Below are 23,022 nucleotides of genomic sequence, written 5' to 3'. Positions count from 1 at the left end.
AGATTAAGTGATTCGCACAAATCTCTCTGTGTGTATATTTGTATGTATGTCAAAGGTTTTCAGCGATTTAAATTCAAGATCCTGACATCAAACAAAGGAAACTGTTTATATCCCATAATTAAAATACAGCAATTCTTCATATGTGAAGAAATGATTATCCATTCACATTATGCCTTTACTAATAATGAATAGCCACTAATTTGAATATCTGTTTCAAACTGCTTGAAGATAGAATGTTTTGACAGATGAAAGATACAGATAGAAAGCATGTATGTGCATATATGTGTGTGTACTTAAAAATTCCCTAGGATTTCAGTCTCACAAAGAGTATGTCTGTAATGGCGAAAGTTGCCTACAATCACTTTGCCTGTTTCACCCATATTCTACTCTGAGCTCTACATTTGAGCATACAGGAAATTACACTACAGCTATCCCAGTCTTCTAGGTACAGGACAGATCTTTCCCTGATGAAGCTAAGCGGGCCTGACACATCTCCAGTGACAAAGTATGGGCATTGAAAAATAGTAAATCACAAATGATATTCCAGCCAACTCAGTTGCAAGTGTTTTTTTTTTTTTTTTTTTTTTTTTTTTTTTTTTACTCTCTTCTAAACAACTCTTTTAATGGCATCTCACTGTTTCTCCCTCAGGGAATTATTTCATTGCATAATTGCCCTTGCTTCAAGTGAAATTCTTAATGTCCAATTTAAATAGCTTCTTTTTTTCGGTCTCAGGCCATTGCTCTCTATTAAGCACCTTAAGTAACTCCTCTCTCTTTTGGAAAGGATGAAATTGACTTGTGAATTTAATTTAAAAATGCAGCCTCATTCTTATAGGCAAAAATTAAACACTTGAAAATGATAGGTGATTTTCCTGTTTCTTAAAAATAAAAGTGTTTTTCTAGCTAGTAAGGTTTTATTTTATTAGCTCGCAAACAGTTCATGGCACTAACGCAAATGAGTCAGTCCGTGCTGTGTACCTTGTGTTTCTTCTCGCAGTGCTTTAATGAAAAGACAAGCACATCAGAGTGTTTCCAGAAAATGCAGCTTCCATATCAGATGAAGAGTTTTGCACAGGTAAGAGGTTCCAATTGAGCAATTTCTTCAAGAAAACAGGAAAATCAGCACAAAAAAGAAGGTGGGGAGCACAATGAGAAAATTATGGCAACACAAGTGCAGATTGATGAGTTAAAAAACTATTACCTCAGAAAAAGCTTGTAATAGAGAAAAATGGGCCTCCAAATTAACCCACTCCTTTAACAATACGATATGTTTCCCTAGGTCACTCTTAGGAGAGTGCTTTATTCTTTAAAAAAAAAACAATCAAAAATGCAGAGAAGAAATAAACAGAAGCTTCCTCAAAAATGAAATACAAATGGCCAAAACACACATGAAAAAAGTCGATAGTCAGTGGGAGATGAAAATAAGAACAACAATGAGCTATCACCTCACACCACAGAGACTGGCACATATTCAAAAGAACAAAAGCAACCAGCGTTGGTGTGGATGTGTGGGAAAAGGGACGCTCTTTCACTGTTGGTGGGAATGCCGACTGGTCCAGCCTTTTTGGAAAAATATATGGACCGTTCTTCAAAAACTAGAAATTGAGCTTCCATATCACCCTGCAATACCACTTCTGGGAATATATTCTGAGGGTGCAAAAAAGCACAGTAAAAATGACATCTGCACCTATATGTTCATTTCAGCACTGTTCACAATAGCCAAAATCTGGAAACAACCCAAGTGCCCGAGAACAGACGATTGGTTAAAGAAACTTTGGTACACCTACATAATGGAATACTATGCAGTTGTTAGGAGAGATTAATTAATGAAATTTGCTTATCAGTGGATAGACCTGGAGAGTATCATGCTATGTGAAATGAGTCAGAAAGAGAGGGGCATTTTGGAAAACAATATGGACGATTCTCAAAAAACTAGAGGTTGAGCTCCCATTTGACCCAGCAATACCACTGCTGGGAATATATCCCAGAAAAGCCAAAAAGTATAGTTGAAATGACATCTGCACTTATATGTTCATCGCAGCACTGTTTACAATAGCCAGAATCTGGAAAAAACCCGAGTGCCCTAGAACAGATGACTGGTTGAAGAAACTCTGGTACATCTATACAATGGAATACTATGCAGCTGTTAGAAAGAATGAGGTCATGACGTTTGCATATAAGTGGATCAGCATGGAAAGTATTATGCTAAGTGAAATGAGTCAGAAAGAGAGAGACAGACATAGGAAGATTGCACTCATCTGTGGACTATAGAATAACAGACTATAAGACTAACACCCGAGAATAGTAGAAATAAGTACCAGGAGGTTGTCTCCATGGCTTGGAGGCTGGTCTCTCATTCTGGGCAACTCAGAGAAGGGAACACCAAGTAAAACGTGATTGGAGGTCATGTGGGGGAAAGATGATGCGGGCCCAATATAGACTAGAGACTGAACACAATGGCCACTCAACACCTTTATTGCAAACCACAACACCTAATCAGAAAGAGAGAACAAAAGGGAATACCCTGCCATAGTGGCAGTGTGGGGTGGGGGGAGATAGGACTGGAGAGGGATGTTGGGTTTACTTTTGGTAGAGAATGGGCACTGGTGAAGGGATGGGTTATCAAACTTTGTAAGGGAGAAACATGAGCACAAATATGTATAAATCTGTAACTGTACCCTCATGTTGACTCACTAATTAAAAATAAACTATTAAATTAAAAAAAAAATAAATATTTGGAAGAATTCGCCAGTGAATCAAAAAAAAAAAAAACCCTCTGCCTGTTTCCTTATCCCCTTTCATTTGAGATTCTAGTCTCCAAACACGTGGCATCATATTAATTTTGCTTCATACTCTGTCAAGAGAGTAAGCTTATTATATATGAATGTTAATAAGATTTACATGGGAAGTTCAATAAAATGTAGAATCTGATCTAGTAAAAAAAAAAGAAAGAGAGGGGCAGATATAGAAGGACTGCACTCACTTGTGGAATATAAAATAACATAACACGAGACTGACCCTCAAGGACAGTAGATTGAAGGATCAGGAAGATTGCTCCATAATTGGAAGCCTGCTTCATGAGTGGGCGGGGATAAGGTAGCTGGAATAGAAAAGGGATCACTAAGAAAATGATGTTTGGAGGAATCAGTCGGTATGGGAGTTGTGTGCCAAAAGTAGATAAAGGACCAAACATGATAACTTCTCAGTATCTGCATTGTAAACTATAATGCCCAAAAGTAAAGAGAGAATATGGGGAATACTGTCTTCCATGGAGGCAGTGGGAGAGTGGGAAAGGTGGGTGTATACTGGGGATAGTGGTGGTGGGGAATGTGCATTGGTGGAGGGATGGGTGTTTGATCATTGTGTGATTATAACTCAAACATGAAAGCTTGTAACTATATCTCATGGTGAATCAATTAAAAAATAAAAATACATAAAAAATAAAACAGATGAATCAAAACTAAATACCACACTATCACACACACACACACACAGACACTTATTTTCTGACATTCTATTTACACCAGACACGAAGGAGCAGGCGTTTGAGTATTAAAAAAGCAACACTTGGGCTGGAGTGATAGCACAGTGGGTAGGGCGTTTGCCTTGCACACGGCCGACCCAGGTTCAATTCCCAGCATCCCATATGGTCCCCTGAGCACGGCCAGGGGTAATTCCTGAGTGCAAAGCCAGGAGTGACCCCTGAGCATCGCTGGGTCTGACTCAAAAAGCAAAAAAAAAAAAAGCAGCACTTCTTCAATATGATGCTATCCCGCTAAATTGTCTAACAGCTGCCTCATCTGCACATGTATCATCATGAATGCGGTCTGGGTTTGTTTTTTGATGGTTCATTGAATCCAGTTTTAAGGTTTAATCCTATTCAAATTTTTGCCTCCTCTGTGGGCTCAATATATGATCCATTTTTTTTTATCTCTCTTTGCCAACATTGGGAGTAAAATGGAACAAAACAGTACAACAAATGAAATCAAATAATGAACCCAAACACCAAATCATTTTTCTGAGCTTCTGGAGTTGGGGTTGGTTGCACTGTCTTAAAGAAATATTCCTTGTGCCCAATAGAACAATCAATTCTCTGCTAGAAGATCAATTAAGAATTTATTTTCCTCTACAGAAGAATTTAAGATGCCTCTCACCCCCACTATGTGCACAATGCCAACAGCCACAGAGAAGCAAACTCTCAGAGTAGAAAGATCTTACCACTGATGGCACATAATGGTGTCATATATTTTTGCAGAAAAATATTGATGGTTGAAAAGCTCCACTGAAAGTAAGTGATAAATATTTGAGTTTGAAACAAACACTAAAGCTTACAACTATTGTAAAATCATGTCAAAGCCTTAAGGAGAACAGATTTCATAGTAAAAGAGTTTTGGACAGAATGAATAGCATGACAGAAAGCAAAGTTTCTGATCTTATGTAAAAGAAGTCATATCGATGAGGATACAATTATTTTTCTTGAGACAAAATGAATAAACATTCTCATCATTCTTTAAACAAGGGGAACTAGGAAGTTGAATTAGATTTCACTGTGTATTGTGTATCAGTACTGACAATAATGTGATATAGACTTCACAGCCTTCCATGCTGTCTCAAATTTCAGTGCAGTATCCTAATTGTGGTGCTGGTTAAGATAGAGCACACACACACACACACGCACACACACACACACACACACACATATATATACATGTATATATATGTAAATGTTTATGTCCAAGTAGGAAAATGATATATTTTTGCTTTGTTGAGTAGGAGAAACACAACTTACACTCTGATGTGTTGTGTAAGCAAGAGTGTTGTTAAGTGTGAAGTGCTAGAACTGATTTCTGATTTTACTCCAATATTGTTTATAGTCATTGTTGGTAAGAGTCTAACAAGCTCTGCTATTGTGTTCATCTCTGGTTTCTGGATAAAGAAACTTTCCAAGTCTAATACATCTTGTTTATTTTTTGTGAAACTCCTCTTCTTCATCCACCATAGCTGTGATCATATTCTGCCTCTGGTATCCAGTTAACTGCCTAACTCTGTAGATCATGCTAACCACATACGTTAAGACTCTCTTCTTATTTCTTTCTTATATCTCATAACCTCATACTCCTATTGGCCTGAATTATTGCTTTTTTTTTTCCTTTCAGGGTGGGACTCACTATTATCTACTCTCATTTACCCAGCATGTCTTAGGTCAAAACCATAGTCAGTCCTTGTTTAAAATCTTTATCTTTAATTTTCAGTGAGTAATTTTTCAGTAATTTAATTGTTTTTCAAAGTCATTTGGTATAATTATAGTTGGTATAGTGACTGGTAGAGTGTATTCTGAAAACTCATGTGCTAACTAAAGACAGAAACTTCATACATATGACCCAGGTTCTAAAGATTACTATGTATGCAACACAAGCTGGTTGAATAAATGCATAAATCACCACTGTTCTCTTTTATTGAGATATAAAGGATCATTAGAGAAGCTATGTATATGTAAATGCATAGCTTATCTCTTATGTGTATATATATGTATATATATATTTAACTGGTGCTATGATTTTATCTGACAATTTTTGTTGCTTTTGTCTTTTGTGTTTCTTCTTTGGACACAGATGGCTGTGTTCAGCCCTTACTCCTGACTCTTTGCTTAGGGGTCACTTTCTTTTTTTTTTTGGTCTTTTGGGTCACGCTCTGCAATGCAGGGTTACTCCTGGCGGTGCTCAGGGGACCATATGGGATGCCAGGGATTGAACCCTGGTTGGCCATGTGCAAGGCAGATGCCATACCCACTGTACTATCACTCCAGCCCTGGTACTATGATTTGAGAAATAAGTATAACACCAACTCCCTCAATCTTAATTTTTAAAAGATCCTGAAGTTTTGAAACAGGCTTTATGCCTTAACTTCCAGACTACCATTCATAGAATAAATAGTACACAAAATAGAGGTATTAGTAACTACTACAAAATGTCATGGAAGGCAGTGATATTACATATTGATATAACAGTTCTATAGAAATAAAACAACTATAGTTCACTCCTTATTTTAGTACAATGGTAGAGTTTAGTATATATGTTGCATTCCTTATAGAATTTTATATACTTGTAAAACAATATTCAAGGAAGTCTGAGAAACTATGTAGATTATGCCTCCCTTTCAAAAGTTAATAATAGGAAGTGATATTAAAGGGTCTCCAAAATCAAATGGCTTTAAAAAATTTGCTTAACCTTTGGTAACCTTTTTTCATAATTACAATTTTCTTCAGAAGTCTTTTTCATGTAAAATCTTTAAATATCCCAGAAAAAGAGTCTTCTGTGGAAAATATTTTAGGATCTACTATTTGAATACAAAATATTTGTTTCAACTCCAGCCTCATGTGAGATATGTACCATACTTGCTTTGTAGTCTGTAGATAATCATTAGTGCTGGGACGCAGGTGAGCAGAAGTGGGCTTGTACTTCTCTATAATATTTATCTGTGCATACAGATTACAGGTAAAATGAGGATGGAGACATGGAAACATCCAAGCACAACCTAGATATTATAAAAAGTGGAAGCAGCCACTAAATATGCATTCATTAAATCTCAAAAGCCATTTCTGCTGCAGTATTCTCTCCTCTGGTTTTGCTTTGTCCTTCAAATCTCTTGTCAAGCCACTCTGGTGCATTGTACCCCACTTTTTTATTATGATGATTTCTTTCTTTATTCAAAATCCTCCAACCATACTTATAATTAGTTACATAATTCCATTTCCATAATGTTGTGTAACACACTCTGATCCCATCCCACATCCTGTGGAACTATATTAAAACAATAAAGTAATTATAACTGAAATTCATTCAAGAACATTTAATTCCTACTTTAACAGAATAACCAAATGTATGATAAAACTTACAAGAATAAACCTAAGTGCTTTAAAAGTATCTGTACTCTAATTTGAGTGGTGCCACATAATTAAGATAGAATCAAGTATGCAATAAAAAGTTGTTGAATAAATGAATACATAAGTCACTGTTTTTTTACTCTCACAGAGATAGAGGATCATTAGGGATGACTAAATCTATATATTTGCATGAGTAAGTATTCATATATGTTTATATAAGCTTGTAAATGGAACATTATATGACTACAGTGTTAGTGCCATAAAATTATTAGTCAAAAATGAAAGAATTGAATATTGTCCTGACAAATAATGTCCAGAATGCTTTACTAATATTCTCATATTAAAAACAAAAAATCAAGTAAGCACAGCAAAGAACTTGAAAGAATACGATGCTAGGTATAAATATTTGTGATAATGGACAAGATGGACTTCTGCAATAAAAGAGCAATGTCTAAATATGAGAAAGCACAACATAAGGATAAGAATGGCTAAAGAGAAAAAAGACCTATATTTATCATTAGCATGATATTAATATATTTTCATCCCTTGTAAAGATGTCTGCAATTACAGAAATATTTTAAAAAACATAAAAATTTTCCAAAATTAATGAAAAGATAAACATTGACTAAAATCTGGAACTGTGTCTGTGATTACAGCTGTGATTACAGCTAAGGTCAGAAGTTAAGTGGAGAATACTGTTTTAAAATAAATCTATATTTGTCAATTCTTTCTTTTCATTATGGAAAGATTAATTAGGCAAATGGTCTGAACCTTCTCAGAGAAGCTTATAATTTAACAGATAATTGGTATATTGATTTAATGACTCAATAAGACAAAGTTACATCCCCTTTTATAATATATTTCATATTTAGGGCTGATCATTTACAATAAAGAAATCAGACTGAGATTTGAAGAAATAAGATAGATTTCAGGAGGAAAGATGTAAATGAAGGTATGTGTAAAGTTTCCTTTTAAGGAAAAAAATTGGTAGGATAAATTAAGCCATACTATCCTGTAGGTATAGCTCTTAACTAGTAGTTAACTATCTCTATTTCTTTGAGAATGAAAACATCTAGTAAAAAAAATATAAACATATGAAAAATATTGGAAATACCCAGTTACAATAATTTTCATAATATTCTTCTTGGTAATAATGGTATTTAGGCAAAAGTATCACTGTCACTGTCATCACTGTCATCCCATTGCTCCTCAATTTGCTTGAGCAGGCACCAGTAACGCGTCCATTGTTAGACTTATTGTTACTGTTTTTGGCATATTGAATACACACGGGTAGCTTGCTGGGCTATGCCATGAGGGTGAGAGAAACTCTCGGTTGCTTGCCGGGCTCTCCAAGAGGAGTGGAGGAATTGAACCCAGGTTGGCCATGTGCAAGGCAAACCCCCTACCCGCTGTGCTATCCATCCAGCCCAGGCAAAAGTATAAAATATAAAATTATTACTCATTGTACTATGATAGTCAAGACTGTGTAGTCTTATTCTTTAATTAAATACATCTCAGAAGGACCAACGATGATATTCAGTGTTCTATCATAAATCTGAGCGATAGCACAGTGATTGGGCTTTCGCCTTTCACAAGGCCAAGCCTTGTTCGATTCCTCCGCCCCTCTCGGAGAGCCCAACAAGCTACTAAGAGTATGGAACCCGCATGGCAGAGCCTGGCAAGCTACCCATGCGTATTGGATATGCCAAAAACAATAACAATAAGTCTCTCAATGAGAGACTTTACTGGTGCCCGCTTGAACAAATCAATGAGCAACAGGATGACAGTGACAGTGATCATGAATCAGTTTATCTGAAGAACTTTAGGGGATTAAGTGTGCAAAGGTTAGATAGAATCATGTTTTTTTCTGAACGATTTTCCTTTGTTCTGTATTATGATTAAATTACTGCTGTATTTTACCTTTTTAAAAATTATTATCAAAATTAACCACTCTGAGTTATTGACTCATTGCCAATACAAAGGTCATTAACATCAAATGACCCAATGTATAGTTGGAGTTAGAACATGTTTCTTCTAATTTCTCTATTAAAAAGGAAAATGGTGAAACATGAGTGAAGTTAAAACAGTTTTGGTACAGGTGTGCTGTTACCCACAGCATTCAGGTTTTTCTAAGTTGCAAAGTAAAGTGACTTATACTCAATATCCCTAAAACTAAAAGCAAGTTATATAAATACATATTGTGAATTCAATGAATTAAGTAGGATATCATCTTGGGATTCTTGTAGTATTTTATTTTTATTACTTGGTTGTTTTTTGTTTTGTTTTCTTTTGTTTTATTTATTTTGGAACCATTCTTGGTTCCAAATGAACCATTTGGTTCATTCTTGGTGACGCTCAGAGCTTAGTCTTGGCTCTTTGTTTTTGGTTCATTACTGGTTGCGATTGGGAGACCATGTGAAGTGCCGGGGACTACATCTAGGTCAGCCATGTACAGATCAAACACTCTGCATGCTGTACTATCACTCCAGCCCCTTCCCTGCAGTACTTGAACATCAACTACGTCAAATGTGTGTATGTGCCATCATCCAAAGTTGCAGTTACTTCCAAATATCTGTGACAAATTGTCCATGCATTATTTATGAAATTTAATATTCAAAGGGTGTGAATCATGAGTTTCTCTCCCTCTCTCTCTCACACATACACACACACAAACACATTGGAAGAGAGAGTGAAGCAAACTGGTGATAAAAACATGACCTTCCTCCTTAAGGTCAAATAGTTTTATTTTGATTGAACACTACAATACAGTATATATCTATTAAAAAAAAGAAAACTCTATAGTGTATATAAATTATTCCTTCCATTCATCAGTTCTTTTCCATTACAGCTTTGGTACAATGTGATTTCAGTATATAATTTTTAAATAATTTTAGCATCACAAACTCAACACAAAGTACAAAACTAATAATTCAAATTAGGGATATTATAATCTACACAGTGGTATTCAGTGGTAGGAGAAAATCTTACCTTGATGAATTCATGTCACTAGCTAAGCTATAAAGGCATACCTAGCAGACATGACAGAAATATGCACCATTAACCAGCTAATGTGTATTTGTCTTTGATTTGTACAGAATACCAGCAGCATACACTTGAGCATGGAGTCAAATTAAATCCTCAGACAGTTCTGCCCACTTTGCTCCTCTTCCCTTAAAGGCCATGCGTAAAATCTGAAGAAATGTACTGTAGCCAGATCTCTCAGAATTTGACCTGCCACCCTGCATTGCTCATACTTGTACAGTTTGTCCTGCAGCTAGCCGACATCACCGGGACAGTGCTGGAGGGGCAGTGTGGACCAATCAGCCTCAGGTTGTTCTGAGGGGTTGGTGGTGTAACATTACAGTAAACAGGCATTCCAGTAGCTGGGAGTGATCCTTGACCTGCCTGGTTAGATAGCATGATTGGCTGTTGGTAGGACTGCTGGGGCAGACCTTGAGAACCTTGGGTCATTGGCACCTGTAAGAAGAAACAAGAGACAACTCTGCATGAAGAGGTTATTTTGGGTAACTAATGAACTACTGTCTGTTTTATATATATATATATATATATATATATATACATATATATATACATCTATCTTTCTATCTATGTATCTATCTACCTATCATCTATCTATCTATCTATCATTTATCTACCTACCTACCTATCTATCATCTATGTATGTATGTATGTATGTATGTATGTATGTATGTATGTATGTATCTATCTATCTATCTATCTATCTATCTATCTATCTATCAATCATCTATCTATCGTCTTTTGAGTTAGAACTAACAAGGTTGCCAAATACCAGCTCTAATGTATATTGGTTGACACTGGAGGAAATCAAGAACCCTTCTTATTCCCTAGAATATTTGTATAATGACACAGAAAGAATTGAAGGGATGATGTGCAGTGTCTGCATTGGAAAGAAACAGATGCTTCAAAGGTATGAGTTCTGGGTTTCCTTCCCTTTTCTCTTGCTGCTGTCTACTAGTGATGAATCTCAGTTTGGAAAACTATGCTTCCAACTGGCTTTTTAAAGAGAGGACTGAAACTATCTGCAGTAAAAGGGGCTTTAGACGTAGGCACCTATCTTATTCTCAACTTTTTCCTTTAGAAACGTCTATTAAGGAGCTGGAGGCAGAAGTTGATGAAATATGTAATCCAAGGGGAAGAGAGCTGACGAGAAGTTTTTTATTTCCAGAAGTACCTACTGTAGCTAAATTTAAGGATTAGAACATTCCATTAATCATTCTCTTTTACTTTTAGAATATTTAAGAATTCAAGTTCCAAAAAGGGCACAACACTTTGTGAGTTTAGTCTGGAAAATACTACTTAAACCCCTAAATTTTCTTTTAAAAACCTAAAATGCCATTTAAAAAATCTTTAAGTTAAAATTTGGGTAAAATGAAGTTTCTTTTGGTGTGTAAAAATCACTGTCATTCTGTTGCTCATCAGTTTGCTCAATCGAACACCAGTAACGTCTCCATCATGAAACTTGTTACTGTTTATGGCATATTGAATATACCATGGGTAGCTTACCAGGCTCTGCCGTGCGAGCGAGACACTCTTGGTAGCTTGCCAGGCTCTTGGAGAGGGGCACAGATGAATGGAAATTTATTGTGTGGTTTTCTTTTTTTCTAATAAGCAAAATTTCAGTGGACTACCCAAAGGTATACATGGAAGGAATTTTAAAGAGTTTATTTCCCCCATCAATGAAAGTTATATGGAATTGAAATTAACAGGTTACCTTGAAACCATAGAAGTTATCAGTATATATGTTTCCCACTTCCTTCTTTCTATTAAAAATGTAATTCTAATTTTAAGTCAGGAGACTTTATGTAAATCTCACCATGAGCAGGGGCCATGCCAATCATCCAACATCTAGCCAACATCACATCCAACATGTGAACGAACTCTCAGCATCTACTTTAGCTATTTTATCACCCGCAAGTTGCAGACGTGCACCTGATAAGAAGACATTGTTGGGTAGGAGACCATCACACTTTGCACTGCGGTTCCTTGTTGGTTGCTCATCACACTCTGATTCTGGGGCGATTGCTGCATTCCAATTAGGCCTTGGAACCCCTGTTGACCAGACAAGACGGGCTGATAACCTGTGAAGAAAAAGCACATTTTGAACTGGTTGAACCATGATGAGCACTTTATCATGAGGAAAGGCAGTTATTCACAAGAAAATCATTTTTATTTGGTTTTGTTTTGGGGTCACACCTAGCAGTGCTCAAGGGCCTAATCCTACTTCTGCTCTCAGGGATCACTCCTGGCAAGTTATGTAGGACCAGAGTGGGTGCTGGGGATAGACTCAATGTCAGACACATGCAAGGCAAGTACTTTACCTGCTGTACCATCACTCTGGCCCCAGGAAATCTTTTCCTCTTTTTCACTACTAGTGCCAAGAAAAATTTTAATAAAAACACTCACTTAGTGATTAAATAAATACATAAGCTAGCTAAGATAGACTACAGCATTTCAAAATGCATTTGAAGTCCTTCTGGATAGGTCATTGGGTTGGATTTCTTTCTTTTATAAGTGGACTAGTAGTTGTTCATTCTAATTATTTTAATCCCTTTATATCAGCAAATATTAACATAGACGCTTAAAAGAAGGCTCTGGATAGTTCTTCTAAATGTTGAGAGGAAATTTATGATATGGGTGCAAATGACACAGTGGTAGATACTTAAAGACTGATTCATTTCATGTTTTAGAATAAGGCCTCGCCAGAGTTCACATTATTAATCATACAGCATACCTAAGAATAAATTGAACTGCTGAGAATATTTAAATTCTAAGTTTTCTTTTTATTTATATAAAAATGTATTGTATTGAGATAACATGTTTACAAGTCTTATTTGTTTATGCTTTTGGTGTACCAAGTTACTGTACTTTAACTTCCACTAAAGTGTTCTTACCACCAGTCACCTTCACCCACCAGAGTCTTAATTCTGCAAAGTCCAAAGGTTTGTCATCATTAAATATCGCATATTCCCTTTATATTTTCTTAATAAATCACTAATATGTGAGATTATCCAATATTTGTCCTTATTTATGTTGCTTAACATATCAACCCTCTAGATTTTCTTAACATAAACTTGATGCTTAGGTTTACAGTCAGATTTTTAAAGTAGAAACAAAGAGTAAAACAGTTTGTAATAAATGTGTATTGTTAGTAACCAAATTTTGAATATGCATGATAGTTGTAACTTTCTAATGAGGAAGGGTAAAATTATTTTTATAGTCTTTATAGAGAATTATGTTATTCTTTGCTTTACAAGATATATCTTCACTCTGAAAAATACGGGGGGAAATTGTCTGGCAAATATCAACTAAGTTAGAGGTCAGCTTAATTCATCAGCTGGTATTCAAAAAAGGCACTGGCGGTGTGAAACATTTGAGAGGGAAGTTTGAGGAATAGAAGAGGCCTGAAGTTGGTGCAAAAAACAGAAGGAACATAGAAAGTCACCCTTTGACCTTCTTGTACGCGTCAGTATTTTACATCGATACTACACACCTTACTTCATTTTCATAGTGGACTTATATGTTATTGTGCTATTTTAACTTCTTGAAAAGATATACATGTTACAATATAATTAAGGGTAATTACTATGTTTCTTCCATATACATTTGGCCAGCACAACAATGAAAGCCTTTCTTTTATACACTCCATGCATCTATTTAAAACTTTTACAATCAGCTCAAAGGACTAAATATATAGTGTTTACAATTTGTACAATGGGAGAAAACTATCAGCTTTAGGGACAAGAAATGGTGCTCAGGCCAATTCACTATTTTCACAATCTCTCAGAATACCTCATATACACAGGAACTTTGGAGAAATTTATTTTAAGATTAATTTCAAAATCAAAAGAAGTCTTTTATTTTTCACTGTCTCATCTTCCCCTATAGTCTATATGTTTACTAGCCCTACCTAAAACTGTGGTTACTAATTTGGTCTTTTATGATGAAATTATTATTCAAATCACTGTATCAAAAATTACTATCTACATTATGAAAAAATAATTTGGCATGACTGTAGAAGCCAACAGTCTTTCTTACTCTCCAGTTTTCTAACAAAGAGCAAATGATAAAATGTATTTCAAACCCATGACGTGATGCATTCAAAGCATAGGTTAAATATGAGAGAAATGTGTTAAAAATTGACATATTTTTATTAAAAAAAAAAAGAAAAAAAAATTGACATATTTTGTCAAATGATAAAAGCCTAGATGGCCTCACTGGCCCTTATGTAGAACACAAAGCTACTTGCAAAGAAGAGGAGAGCAAGGGAAGAAAGGACTAGAGGAGAGGATGGCGGGAGGCCTTGCCTTGGAAGATTATTTATATACTTGCTTATTGAATCCTTTCATCCCTTCATGCAGCCATCTCAAGATGACTCTGATTCAATGAGTCTCTTCAAAAATAAATTGAAGTGGCCTCTAAGAAACTCATTTATTATCCAACTCTAAACCAAAATTGAGGTGAAGGCAAAGTAAATCTTATGATAATAGAGCATTGAAACACACAAAAGCCCGGACGGATGTCTTGGAAACAAACATCGAGCAATATTCAAGAAGAGAAAAGGAATGGAGATAGTGGGTGCGAGTAATTTTGTCTTGACCAAGAGCACAGAGACATCCACAACCAAGTATTCCCCCTACCTGGGCTTCATCTGCTGATGATTTGTGATATTTGATATTCAGTTATGCAGAACAACAGGCCACCAGCTTTACACCGAGGTTCCCACAGCAAACAAAGTCAAGGTGAATAAAGATTGATGTGGAGGGAAAAATCTGCTCTATATTTTCCCAATGAAAACTCAAGGGTAAGGAAAGTCCAATTTATATTCATGAATTCCCCTCCTTTTGTAATTCTTTCTCAGCCAAGATATTTACACTTAATTGGTGTGCCCATTTCTTTAAAGTATGTTACGAAGGTAGGTAGCAAAATGGTCCCTATGATGGGATTGTGTTTGAAAAGTGAATTTGAGCTCTGGTCCAAGAAGAGACAAATTGAAATGTGATCACTGTGACCTCAGAATGAACTAACAGTATTTGCCTAGGACACAGCATATCCAAAGGCAGAGATGACAGTACTGGGGCAGCTGGCTTACCTCATCTAATCAAAAGAGAAATGTATTCAAATTTGTTAATACTTATCTGTGAAATATTTAGGTTTTCATATAATTTATTGAGGATTAGCAAAATATAATGCATCTTACAAAACAGTAATAGTACCTACCCTGTAGGGTTGCTAGTACTAAAGACAGTAGCTATTTTTTTGTTGGAAAAACAATAGTAGCTATTGTTTCTTTTTCATTCAGAATTAATTCAATTTTCAATTCAGATATGCCATTTATTTTCTAAAGGTAAAAAGGTTAGGAATGGACAAATGCTTCTTACTCGCAAAAAAAAAAATGAATGCATTCTGCGAAGATTGAGGAGCTAGAAGATTTTAAATGACTGGATCTTATAAATGTGAAATATTTAATTGTGTTTCTACTAAAATACAACAGCAACCGAATACTATTTGTAGTTTAAGGATAATTCATTCAGAGTCTGTCAATGAAACATTCCCCTTGATATAGCACAATTATGAAAAATCAGAATGTAAAGTGATTACAGCTTATAAGTTGGCATGATTGCGAATCACATTATTTTAATTTTCATTTGAATATTTTGTTACAGAGATGACAGTTTGCAAATGAATATAAAGAGTGCAGTAACCTCTATTTTCAGGGGTTTGTTGCTCCCATTGTTGATGATTATGATGTTGAAGATAGGGAAGGAAGTAGCTAAGAGGGCAAATATTTAAGAATAAATTAGTCAAATAGAGAGACTGACCAGGTCTTGCTGGCATCCAATCTAACCCACCTATGTAAAGCAAAATCCGCACATTTATTTCTTTTGTTTGGTGGTCCACATCCAGCAGTGTTCAGGAGCTATTCCTGGCTCTCTGCTTAGAAGTGATCCCTGAGGGTGCTCAGGGGACCATATGTGATGCCAGGAATTTCAGTTGGGGTTACGATGGTTTTGGCCATAAGCAAGGTAAGTGAATGAACCTTCCTACACAATGACAATGGACCTTCCTCTCCTTACAGTGGACTTCCTTCTCCAGTTCTAACACACTATCCTTGTTTAGTGAAATATTCTTAATAGGGTAAATGTATTTTCATGATCAATATTAATACTCTGATATAATATCATTTATTTTGGACAATCAATAAACATATTTCTCTATATTACTAAGAAGCAGTTTATGATGATGCACCTCACTTCCACTCTTTTACAGGTTGAGGTGGAATTACGGTAGTTTAGCTGTGGCTACTTAGTGAAGAATATAAACATGGGAAGAAAAAAATGAATTTTTTGGCTTGGTTTCTTACTTTGCTGAGACTTTATAATTCATGCATTGTGCCAATATTTGTCCAGTTCTTAATCTTAACTTCTTATCAGTTTTTTTCTATACATTCACCTTCTTTGAAGATTTTCCAATGTAAACTAGACAATTACCTCTATTTTTTATTATTTAATTCAAACTGTGGACTGGAGTGATAGCACAGTTGGTAGGGTGTTTTCCTTGCACACGGCAGACCTGGGTTCGATTCCTCCATCCCTCTTGGTGTGCCTGGTAAGCTACTGAGAGTATCCTGCCTGCACGGAAGAGCCTAGCAAGCTCCCTGTGGCAGATTTGATATGCCAGAAACAATAACAACAAGTCTCACAATGGAGACATTACTGGTGCCCACTCAAGCAAATTGATGAACAATGGGATGACAGTGCTGCAGTGCTACAGTGCTACAATTCAAACAGTGAATTCAATGCTTTTACCTTTTTGTCCTCATAAGCCTGGGAGGCATTCATTATTAATAAACTAATTTTACAAGGGATAACTGTGACTTAGAGAGATGTAGGAAATTGGTAAGATCACAACAGTAGTAGGAAGGAAGGCTAGAATTGAAACTGTGGTTTTCTGATTGCAGCATCTTGGTTCTTGTCTACTAAATTGTAGTTCTATTTATGATACAATCTGGAACTTTAATACCCTAACAAAATCCCCTTAGTGTGACACATAATCAATAGATGTTTTATTGCATTAATTGCTTTCTCAATAGTTAAAAAAAATTACATTGTGAAGGCAAGAGTTAAGATCCACAGCTTGTTGAAAAAGGTCTTGCTGGTATCAGAGAAAGAAACTCAAAGATAAAAATATAATTTTCTTGTCAGTCAACTCATAAAAGTTGTGTTACTGAGATAATGGGACCACAGACAGGCTGAAGGGAGAAGGAATTAGTCAGAGTCTAGCCTCTTTATTGATTTCATTAGTTTCTAATCCACTGACACCATGTTTCATAGTTACTATACAGATTTTAAATAATGGATCTCTTCACAAGTTTTGCAAAATTTATATTTACTCTGCATTGTTTTCTCAAGATTACAATATTAGGTAAAAATAACTTATTTCCACATCAGAGGTGAGGTCTATTCTGTTATTTGACTGTTTCACAATGGACTGCCCCAGAAAAATCATTTGGCCTTTGGGAACTAAATTAGTATATGTGGTATTTGAAAGATGCAGGTAGGAGAAATAACACATGTGGGACATCTGCCAAACAACTAAGAATATCAGATGGATTTGGAGAAATCAAGACCTCCCTTCATCCCAGGCCACTTACACATAGAGTGTTGTACTTCTGGACTTGTTGAAATGTTTGCACTATACTTTTGAGTTTTTTGTTTGCTTTTGTGCCACAACTGGTGATGCCTATGAGTTATTCCTGGTTCTGCATCCAGGGATCATGCCTAGCTGTCCTAGGGGGACCATATGGGGTGCCGGCAATCAAACCCCATTATTGCCACATGAAGGCAAACACCCTTCCCACTGTATTATCATTACGGCCCTAGCATTATACTTTCGAGTTCAGCGAACACTATGGATTTCTTACCAAGTTTTACCTCCTTACATGTCAGTGTCTCTAAACCTGGAGTCCCTTAGTACTTCACTTACAACTGCACCTTAATACCAAGGTAACCTTTGGTGGAGATAGGGGTGTGGGTTATAAATAAGCAGCATGATTTCAAGGTATCTGTTGTGATTTCCTATCATAGGAGTCATGCCTTGTACTCTAGGGAGGTGGATTTGGGGTAAAGATTTTGTTTGCTTTTATGTAAAATAGAAAATAGCATCAATACTCTTACTGACACTGAGAAGTCCCAGAACTAGAGTCCTTAGGCGTAAAGAAAGGCATCTGATTTTACTGGTCTTTAAAGATTTTCTCTTGCTCGAACATCGCTCTTAAGTGAGAAATGTAAAGGTGTGACATTGATGGCCAAGTAGTGTCAACTCTGAAAAACAGTGTGGGAATTTTTGCAAAGATTCTGTCTTCAAACTTCCCAATTTATGTGACCTCAAACACTGAGTAACTCTTTTACAACAAGGAAATAACTGGACCAGGAGGGAGATAGCTCAAATGGTGTAAACTGAGTGTCTTTAGGATTGAGGCCTGAGTATTATTCCTTCCCCCAATACTACCAATAACAACAACAACAATAGTAAAAGAGTCTCAAACTAATTGCCAGGCTGAATTTTTATAACCATATGCAAAATATGATCTAATCTAGGAGGCATGATGTGATAGTGTTTTGTTCTCAGATTAAGTAAAATATTATAGCATATAAAGCTAGTCCTAAAAATTCATAAGAACTTGCATGAAAAATGACCCTTTTTCTTTTCTTTTCTTTTTTTTTACTGTGGAAACCCATGATGACTTCTTCATCTCAGCGTAAATGTTGGCCTTCACCTGATTTATTGTCATTTTCTGCATCTATCCTCTGTCTTTTCATCACCACTTATTACTCAGTAGTCTTAATTCCTGAGAACCATGTTACAGAATGACTCACAGGGAGCCTGTGTAGCGATGGAGGTAATGCAGTCCACGTCCCTGTGATGACCAGTCCATCCTAATGAGTTTGAGGGAAGCTGTGACAGGCTCTAAGTGGAACTCTGCTTCCTGAAGCAGTAGCTCTTCTTCGTACTTGCTCTTTTGCTCATTAGCTTTCATACTGCACAGAGTGTAATTCTTAAAAGCCTCTTTACTGTCCCCTGAGAACATCCATGCATGGGTCATTTTCTAATGGCAGTACACATCAGATGAACCATCCTATTACTGCAAGCTTGGGGGCTTCTTCATTGCAATTATACCATCCTGATCCATGTTATCACAACTACAAAGCTGGTTTTCTTTCTTTCTCTTTCTTTCTTTTTTTTTTTTTTTAAATCAGGGCAAACATGAGAGACATTGTTAAATGACTAGAGGAATGGATCATGCACAGAATTTCAATGAATGCCTCTGAGGGAAGCCAACATTGAATTCCATTTTAAATGGAAGAGGCTGTCATATTATTGAAGTAATTCTCTGAACTTTCCTGGCCCAGAGTGCTGTGCTGACAGCCAGAGAGCTTCAACAACCCGGAGGGAGAAAAAGCCACATAAAAGACTCACAAACGTTTCACTTTCTTAATGAGGTTGCGTGCCTTAGAAGAAAACATGGCGTTCTCACATTCTTGTGTGTCTATCAGTGTTAATTTTAGATCTCTATGAAGCTAAATTGGATGGCACATAGCTACTGCAGAGAAGGCATTCATTCCCCAGACTAGGCCAGTAACATCAAAATGAAAACACCTCTAATCACTGTATCACTGTGATCATAACAAAATTCTTCCTTTTGGATATTTTTATTGATGAATTGCTGTTGACCATCTAGCTAGACTAGGCCAACCATGCAGCCAAAAATTATGAGGTCAAGGCCATTGTGGTCAAATGACTTTCACTATCATATAGCTATAGGGTAGAACCTTGTCTTGGCTAACTATTTTGAGTATAAATGTTATTGGCACTGGTTTCATCTGTATAAATCTATCATAATAACAGGAAAAACTATTTCATAGATAATGATGAATAAAGTAACATCTTCAAGTTAAAGTTAATAATTATATATTATCAATAAATATATTTAGCACAGCAGGTAGGGTGTTTTCCCTTGCATGTGGCCAACCCGGGTTTGATCCCTCCATCCCTCTCAGAGAGCTCAGCAAGCTACTGAGAGTATCCTGACTGCACGGCAGATCCTGGCAAGCTACCCGTGGTGTATTCAATATGCCAAAAACAGTAACAACAAATCTCACAATGGAGATGTTACTGGTGCTCGCTTGAGCAAATCGATGAGCAATGGGATGACAGTGATGCAGCGATGATAATTATTTACAAATAAATTATTTATTATTTTCCCCAAAATAGTCAAAGATAAAGACCTCTTTCTTTTAAGGCTGGCAGGATTCTTACCCAAACATTTTGATGTGATAGGTTTAATAAAAATATTTTGTGGGAGATTTTATGGGAGAGGTAAGGCACTAATCTAGGACATAAGACAATGAAGACAGGGACTAATGCAGGTGAAACATGTAGGATATGAAGGTTTAGAAACCAGCATCTAGGAGTTCCAGTGGTTTCATATTTGATAGACATAAATCAGGACTGATTGTATCATAATCATGAATGTCAGGTATCCAATGTAAAAATGACTCTGATAAGCAAAACCACGAATTTGTAGTTCTTTCTAATTTCTCCAGGGTAACAGTCTAACTAAGAATAAGGTCAGGCTGGCCAAGTTGCTGCTATTCTGACAGCCACTCTTGTGAGTCACAGTGAAACAGCTCTGGCACACAAGTAAACTGAACTCAATGTCACAAAATAAATTTTCCACTTTAATTTCAAATTTTCATTTCAATTTCACTTATTTTTTTCCATTTATCTTTTCTATTCAAGTTGTATTAATTTTTTTAAAAAATAATACTTGGTATAAGAATGACAGCATGAATCATGCACAGACATAAATGGAGTACGCAGGTTGACTTTAGGTTAAGGCATGCCACAAACTCAAGGACTGCTTAAGAGGGAGATTTATTTCTAGCGTAAGTGGAAAATGGGATAATAGAATAGAAGGCTTTTAGGAGATCATTTTGACCTAGTAATAGGAATTAAGCAGGCTATTGATAATTGGGTGGGGTAAAGGGGAAACAATAATGGATGTATAAACATAAGGACCAGAGTCTGCAGAATCCAGTAGTATGAACAATATATTCAAGTACTTAGAAGAGTTAGTAGGCTAGAAATGTAGAGATGCAGTCCAGGAGGATAAAAAGGAGCGAGAACCCAGCTTCTAGTGGCTTATAAATCATTTGTAACTGGAGTATAATGTTGAAAATTTAAGGGTATTATGTAAGGTTTATGTTATGAGATGTCATATAAATAGAGCAGTGAAATGATGGACAACCATATCATGGAGATTCTTCAAGAATCACTTTGAAGGTTGCATAATTGGAGTTAGAGAATCTACTGAGAGGTATGGCAATAATCTAGGGCGATGAATACATCAATCATGGTGAGAAGGGACACTCACAGATGTGTGAACTGTCAAACTAGCATCTCCATCTCGGTGCTGCAGGGAAAGGGTGACAGAAAAGAGACACTCGTGAATAACTGCCAAGTTTTTGGTGTGGAGAAGGGAGTTGCCTGTGATATCCCAGTCACTGATACAAAAAGAATAAAGAGTTCTGAACCTCAGTTCTACAGTCAGTCTTAGAGGTAGCATTTTGGAAGTCACCAGGGTGTGGTTGCTCTAATAGACAATATATTTATGAGAAAGCACAGGGCGAGATGACAAATTAGAGCTTGAGACACAATAATAGTCAAACATTGGTCTGTGAGTATAAGCCCAAGAAAAGGGAAGGAGGAAAGGAAAGGATATTTGGAGAAAAGGAAGAAATTGGTAGCAAGGAAGAAAAGAGGGGAAAGTTGTTTCAAGAAAGAGAAACATGACAATAACTAGGCCTGCATAAGTGCCAGCAAATTGAAAAAAAGTAAACACTAGGTTCTAAACATCCTGGTGAAACTGACAAAAAGAGTCATACAGCAACTACTTCAAAAGGCAAGACCAATTAAGCAGAGAACTAAGTAGAGAGCCAGATGGAAACCTATTAGGGCTGATGCCATTTTGTGTTTAGTTTTATTGCTGTCTTAATATGAGATAAATATGATGATTTTTTATTTTGAAAAAGAAAGAGGAACATGTTATATATCTGGGATAAAATATGAAAATTCAGGAACCTGTCCTGATAACAGTATATTAAACATTATAGAATACATAGAACCAGGAAGGTAGAGAATTGAGTTACAGAAAATCTACATTTTTTTCTCTGGACCAACTGGTAGCTTTAAGTCAACAACTCACTATTACATACTTCATTTAATCCAGAAGTCAAGTGCCCTAGGTTTGACTCTCAGTCAGATGAGAAACTCAGACTGCTCATGAGGAGACAAAACAAAATGTTGTGACATAATTTTGAGGACGCAAAGTAGATATTCAGGTAACCTCTGACAATCTGAAAAAAAATCCTTATTTACTTTATGATATTGGTTATGTTCCTTAATCCATATGAGATTGGAATATCTAAAAAATGAGTTATTGATCTCTCCACTCAACATTAATCAAGAATATTCATTGAAATGAAGACATGTATGGGACTGGTAAGGACCTTGTTTTGTACATAACTGACCACGGTTCAAACCCCAAGATCCCATATGGTCATCTGAGCACCACTAGGAGTAATTCTTGAGTGCAGAGCCAGGAGCAGACTCTGAAAATTGTCTGGTGTGATCTCTGCACCTAAGAAAATACCCTAAAAAAATCAATGAAACAAGACATTCTCTCTATTATATGTTGAAATAGACAAGCAATTTTCATGAAAAAACAAAATCAGAAGTTTTTTTGTTATAAGTAGATAATATATATATTCTCTAGACATAATATTCTAAGAAATTATCAAAAGTTTTCAGTCTATTTTCTTCCAATTTTTCCTTTAAATCCAGGGAAGTATTATCAGTCAGTTTTGAATTATAGAATGCAATGAAGTCAACTTGTTTATATTGCAACCTAAGAGTGATTGATTGCTTTGTATATAACATATAACTAAACCGAAACAAAAGCCTTACAACTGAACTTGGTATAAATTTATGTAGCTTAACTACATCCATTTCTTTTCAAAGAGAACTCAGGAATATAT

General features: G+C 36.0%; 1 protein-coding gene across 13 annotated transcripts in view; it reads right to left on the bottom strand.

The window, feature by feature from the left end:
• Window positions 1-9,589: 9,589 nt before the first annotated feature.
• Window positions 9,590-23,022, bottom strand: part of ARPP21 (cAMP regulated phosphoprotein 21) — a 162,085-nt gene continuing 148,652 nt past the window's right edge. For all 13 annotated transcript variants that reach the window (XM_055135718.1, XM_055135717.1, XM_055135721.1 and 10 more), the window contains 2 exons: window positions 11,855-12,003; window positions 9,590-10,360 (listed from right to left, as the gene is read on the bottom strand). In XM_055135718.1, the coding sequence (XP_054991693.1) occupies window positions 10,103-10,360; window positions 11,855-12,003 (407 nt within the window). In that variant the 3' untranslated portion in view covers window positions 9,590-10,102. The remainder of the gene's footprint in view (window positions 10,361-11,854; window positions 12,004-23,022) is intronic.

Source organism: Sorex araneus, chromosome 4 (assembly GCF_027595985.1).
Source record: "Sorex araneus isolate mSorAra2 chromosome 4, mSorAra2.pri, whole genome shotgun sequence".
Lineage (NCBI taxonomy): Eukaryota > Metazoa > Chordata > Mammalia > Eulipotyphla > Soricidae > Sorex > Sorex araneus.
This window is presented reverse-complemented; position numbering and strand designations above follow the sequence as displayed.